General features: G+C 35.4%; 2 protein-coding genes across 2 annotated transcripts in view; both read left to right on the top strand.

Moving 5' to 3' along the window:
• The window catches only part of LOC123010187 (homeobox protein extradenticle), a 1,746-nt gene extending 753 nt beyond the window's left edge, over positions 1 to 993 (top strand). The window contains exon 2 of the mRNA XM_044406885.1: positions 1 to 993. Within this exon, the coding sequence (XP_044262820.1) occupies positions 1 to 684 (684 nt within the window). The 3' untranslated portion in view covers positions 685 to 993.
• A 173-nt stretch (positions 994 to 1,166) lies between these two features.
• On the top strand, positions 1,167 to 5,562 carry LOC123010185 (rab GTPase-activating protein 1-like). The gene is made up of 6 exons (XM_044406884.1): positions 1,167 to 1,817; positions 4,349 to 4,526; positions 4,577 to 4,776; positions 4,828 to 4,985; positions 5,034 to 5,222; positions 5,272 to 5,562. Exons 1-6 carry the CDS (start codon positions 1,493 to 1,495, stop codon positions 5,560 to 5,562), a joined length of 1,341 nt encoding a protein of 446 aa, XP_044262819.1. The 5' UTR covers positions 1,167 to 1,492.
• Positions 5,563 to 5,687: the final 125 nt, after the last annotated feature.

The raw sequence follows: 5,687 nt of genomic DNA, 5'->3' as shown, positions 1-5,687 counted from the left end.
GCCGGCCAGCCCGACAACGCCATCGAGCACAGCGACTACAGGGCCAAACTGGCCCAAATCCGCCAAATCTACCACCAGGAATTGGAGAAATACGAACAGGCCTGTAATGAGTTCACCACTCACGTCATGAATTTGCTCAGGGAACAGTCCCGGACTCGCCCAATTACCCCGAAGGAAATCGAACGGATGGTCCAAATCATCCACAAGAAGTTCTCCTCGATTCAGATGCAACTCAAACAGTCGACTTGTGAGGCAGTTATGATTCTCAGATCGCGGTTTTTGGATGCCCGAAGGAAACGTCGCAATTTCAGCAAGCAAGCTTCGGAAATTTTAAACGAATATTTTTACTCGCATTTATCGAATCCGTATCCCAGCGAAGAAGCGAAGGAGGAGTTGGCCCGAAAATGCGGGATTACAGTGAGCCAAGTCTCCAATTGGTTCGGTAATAAGCGAATCAGATACAAGAAAAATATAGGGAAGGCACAAGAAGAGGCCAATCTGTACGCGGCGAAGAAAGCGGCCGGGGCTTCGCCTTACAGTGGCACCCCCACCCCCATGATGTCTCCAGCGCCTCCACAAGACTCCATGGGGTACTCCATGGGCTCCGCCTACGACCAGAGCTCGGCATATGACGCCAGTAGCTGTGGGTACGACCCAATGCACGCACAGGAATTATCGCCCTAATCAAACCTTAATTAATTAAGAAATACAGTTGTATACTAACCCATGTATACTGAATTTTGTATCGTGTACAGTGTGTTTCTGGGTTGAAATTGCTTCAAGTCTTATTTTTATTATAGTTAGGAGTACTTGCAATATATTTCTAGATTATTTTTAGTAGGCGAATTAAGGCGAGTTTTTCTTCAGTATTTTTTGTATATTTATCTATTTTTATTGATAAGGAGCAGCTGGGTGAGGAAAACTTTGCTTTAACGCCGAGTTCTTTCGAAATTTACAGTGCTTAAGTATTTAAATAAATAAATAACTGTAGTATCTGGTTGTTTAATTTCTATTTTGTAATTAATTACATTGTTTTTGTTCAACAATTTAAAATTGCCGCCTTGGTATTTCCAGTTGTGCCACCACTATCACCCAATTGGTCCCCCTATTTACAACATTTCTACGTTACATCTTACTATTACAGTATTGTGGTCTTTGTTTTTTGCGTTTAGGAAAACAGTTGGAATTTACTTTCGCCCAAGAAATGAATATTTTGAGTCAATTTCGTGGGTCATTTCGCTTCGTGTGGGTGTCAGTCCTGCCAAAACAAAAACCGATCAAATGTCAAATTCTTGACATTCGCACTTATTTACTCAATTTTCACCTCAAATCGTCTTACATTTCGCACAATGTGTTTGAAAGTGTCGTTTTCGTCCCCAAATTAGGTGATTTTCGCGTTGCAAACACCCCAAGGTTGTTTCAAATCAATAATGTAGTGACAATGCCTCAGGAGGCGTAATAAGCTATTGAGGTGTCTCGAGTGGCCCCCATTATGGAGGATAGTTTGAGCGTGAAATCAAATGAGTCGGTGGCAACGAGCGAAGAGTTTGATTTTGTCAGTGACAAGCCAACGAATAAAACCCCAACGTTGGATATTAAAGGAGATCTGAGCGAGTTGAAGAGTGCCTTGACGGAGGTGTTGCAGGAATCTGGGAGGAATATGGATGAGGTGGATGCTAAGGAGAAGAAGATTGGTCATTCGACCTTCTACGGGTGTTTGGTGGAGCCGGGGAAGGACCCGCTGTCAAGGACGGGGGAGGACAGTCCGGGGGAAAAACAGGATTCGATTAAGCAGGATTCGAACGAAGAGGAGGAAGGTGAGGGTCTGATAATGATCCAAATGCAGAAAAATTGTGATTGTTGTTATACGACCCTGAAATTTGTGATAAGGGGAATGCGGATTATCTAAATTTATTCATTCTTTGTTATGGTGGTGATGTCATGGCGTGTTTATTTACTAACGCAAATTAAATTATTGTTTGAGGATAATTATTGTTTCAATAATTGAAATAATCGGGATATGATTATTTAAAATATAAAGGCTGTCCTAGAATATTTGGTTTAAATCTAACATAAACTCAATTTCAAACATATAAGGCAACTAGGCAACAACAATTTATATTGATTTAAGGTAAATTGTGTTCAAAATAAATGTTTGTTTAATTATGAAGTAATACGACATGAAGTGAATCAAAGATAATTTAAACAAGTGGAAAATATAGAAACTATGTTTGATAAGTTTATTGACTGTTGACATTTAATTTGACATTTTGTGATAAAGTATGAGTTAATTTCATTTTTGTCGAGTGACTGAGGAAATCAATTTTAATTGACATAAAAATTGAATCTATAATAACAAATTTCGATTTTTATCATTACTTTGTTTACTAGAATGGTTAATGTTTTATACATATTTTTTGCCACTTATTTAATCTTTAAATACCGCAATATTGTTATTGTTACGCGCTACTGCTGGTATAAAGTTAGTTCCTATTTGGGTGAATTAGGTCAAGGTTGTGAGATATACGTTGTCAAGGACTATATTTTAATGTAAATAAAAATTAAACAAAGTGATAAGAATTACAATAAACGTGTATCAGGTGAGTCAAGTTTTGTACTCATTTTTTAAAATATTATATGAAGTCTAAGTAAGATAAGATACCAGGAACTTGGAAGAAATGTTTAAAAAAATATATTTTTTGGCATTTGACATTTTTTTATGTCTATTTAATGATACTGATTTTCTATATGTTTTTTTTTTATAATTATTTAGTAAAGATACAGAAATTATTGTAATTATTGCACACTTCCTTAACTTTTGTGGAGCAGTTTATTTTCTCAAGTTTCAAAATTTTACTTTAAGTAATTGTCTTAAATAGATAATGGATAATTGTTTTTGCATCTACTTTTTATTTTAATTTTTAAAAAATCATTTATTTAGCAAAAAATTGTAGTGTGCAGATATGAAAACATTGTGTATTAATTTTTGTTGTCGTCATGGTAACAAGTTGATTTCCTAGGAAACTATTACTTTATCATTTTAGAGACAATGTAGCCACATCTACATATAAACAAAAATTCTTTATACGGGGTGTTTCAGAACATTTCTCTACCAGCTTTCATTGAATTGGTGTGCCACTTTTTAAGCGCTCTGTATGATAAAAAGTTTTCTATCAATTTTTTATTCCATAAAACTTATAAAAGCCATTTCACCAAAAATTATGTGTTGCAATGTTAATGTGCAATTTTAAATTCAAAAATCATTTCAATTTGAATAAAATCAATTTTTATGTTATTTATCGGGAATTTTAGTCAATTAATGATTTGTTAATGAAGTAATAATAAATCTCCAATACAATAGGACTTAAAAGCCTGGTAACTATAGAAGATTTACGAGTCGATTTTATGACAAATATAAAAAAATTTAACAATTTTAACAAAGGTCATTCTTTTATACAGAATTTATTTAAGTTATTCTAACATATTAGTTTTCTGTAAGATATACATAGAGACAGTCTTAGTTTGCTCATCCTGTATGTATACAGGGATACAGGGTGTTTTGTAAATAGACCAAAATCTCTCGAAGAATTCTTCCTTCAAGCAACGTTAAATTTTATTTTCTTTTTTAAATTGTAAGTTACAACTGTTTGAATGTGACCAATGAAAAAGAAAAATTGTTTATCTCAAAAATGGGAATTAAGTAACAATATTAACAGTTATTACTGACTGCCGCCACTGTTTTGACATTAACATGAGAAAAATTTGATTAGAATGTTCTTGGTCACAGAATACTTATCATATTGAGCAAATTTTGTCTCTGATTAGGTAATTTCTCATCTTTTTAAACAAAATATAATAAAAAAATATTAATAATAGTGCACGTACGTAGTAATCGCCACCTGAGAGATTATTGTTTATTAACATAAACGGTTTACAGGATTTGATTTTAATTTTATTGTACCACAAGAAAAGCGATTTAAATTTTATTTTCTGACCATTAGAAAAATGTTTTTTTAGGTGAAAAATTATTTATAAAGTAGCTATTTTTACCTTATCGTTGGTTTTATTTTCTTTCAACAATATTTCCTGATATTAAAAATTAACAACCAAAGTAACACTACGTTTTTACGATCATATCATATAAGTCATATAACAATACGTTTATTTCTACTATTATTGACCGGTCACAATGTGGGCATTAGCCAAAATGATAAAACCAACACGGGTCAAGTAGGCGTCGTCAATTGTTACCAAAATGAAAAACAAACTACTGTTCCAACTGTTTTTTTGTTGTTACAAAAGTGAGAAAACAAGACAAAAAAAAATATTCAAATCTTTATAGTTTCAGATATCGATCAAGATTGTACGATTTTCGCTGGCGTGACGTATTTGGGCGCCGCCGCTATAAACGCCCCCAAATCCGAAGCCGAAATCCAACGAAACATGACCATATTAAACGAACAAAGTTCGGAACAAGGTATTAAAGTGTCCGTTTCGGTGCCATGCTCATCGCAGGGGTTTGTGGTGTAAGTGTTGCCAACTTTAATTCACACACTATGGCCGACTTTGTTTCTAGTCTATACGACGCCAACTCGAATTCGGTGATTTCCCGTTACGAAATACACCGTATTTTGTTTTACGCTCGGGGGGCTGTCGATGGTAGCGAAGCCGGTTGTTTCGCCTTTACTTGGTCACATGGTGATACGCAAGAATCCGCCATTTTTCAGTGCCATGTTTTCCGATGTGACATAGCCGAAGCGGTGTCACGTGTCTCAGGTTGGTCACATGACCTGTGTCCGATTTATTGATCGATATTCGTTTGTTTAGCTTGTTTTGCGAAGGCGTTTCAAAGAGTGCCACGATCAATGAGTAGTTCAGTCACGTCGGCGTTGGATATGACGGGGTCTATTACAACAATACCTGAAGCCAGGACTTTAATGTATGTGTTTGAAGTCAGTTTGGAGATTAAAGAGGATGATGGGAAGGTAATTTGTGTTTTTGGAGTTGGCAACAGTGTTCAAATGTCACCTTAGGGAACCTTCTCAACTGTGGGGAAAGACAGGTCCGGTTTTAAATTGAAAACAAATTTAGAGAAACAATTGTGTTTGAGTATACGTCAAGTGTCGGATAATGGGCCCCAATTGCACATCGAGCGTTGTTTCGGGGTGCTTGTGGCACCCGGCCGGCATGTGCGTCATTCCGACATGCAACTACTCGAAATGGTACAACTACCAACTTTAAAAAACCAAAATTACTAAATGTGGTTTTTAGAAAGAACAAGTTCCGTCGAATAATTCCTGTACTTTAATTTCGGCAACTTGGGATCCGACCGAACCATCGTTCGAGGCATTAAATCAAGAAACACCAAAAGATGTGAAACAATTCATGACAGTCGCTGTAGATTTAGTGATACGGGGAATACAGGAACCTGTAAGATTTCAAATCGAAACACCGGTACGAATTTTCGGACAAAACGAGCGAAATTTCTGGTATTTTCAGAAGAGGTCGCTTGTGCAACAATTTTTTTTGAATCTCAAAGAGGTAAGTGAAAAAAAAAACTAGAACAACAATAAAATTCTAGTTAATGACCTCTTGTGTTATCAGAGGTTACTGAGAATTTTAATTGTACGGAAATTTATTTATCATTTGTGTTTATTTGAGGTTACAACGTTTTCTTTGTTTTGTAA

Source organism: Tribolium madens, unplaced genomic scaffold (assembly GCF_015345945.1).
Source record: "Tribolium madens isolate multiple individuals breed KSU strain unplaced genomic scaffold, Tmad_KSU_1.1 Scaffold_7;HRSCAF=85;Tcas5.2_LG10, whole genome shotgun sequence".
Lineage (NCBI taxonomy): Eukaryota > Metazoa > Arthropoda > Insecta > Coleoptera > Tenebrionidae > Tribolium > Tribolium madens.
Note: the sequence above shows the minus strand (reverse complement) of the source record. Positions and strands in the feature narration are given on the sequence as shown.

Excerpts from the sequence above, each read along its gene's own strand:
- LOC123010185 (XM_044406884.1), top strand. The coding sequence starts at position 1,493 with ATGGAGGATAGTTTGAGCGTGAAATCAAATGAGTCGGTGGCAACGAGC. Across the intron at positions 4,527-4,576 it reads TCATCGCAGGGGTTTGTGGT|TCTATACGACGCCAACTCGA; the intron begins GTAAGTGTTGCC and ends CTTTGTTTCTAG. Across the intron at positions 5,223-5,271 it reads ACATGCAACTACTCGAAATG|AAAGAACAAGTTCCGTCGAA; the intron begins GTACAACTACCA and ends TGTGGTTTTTAG.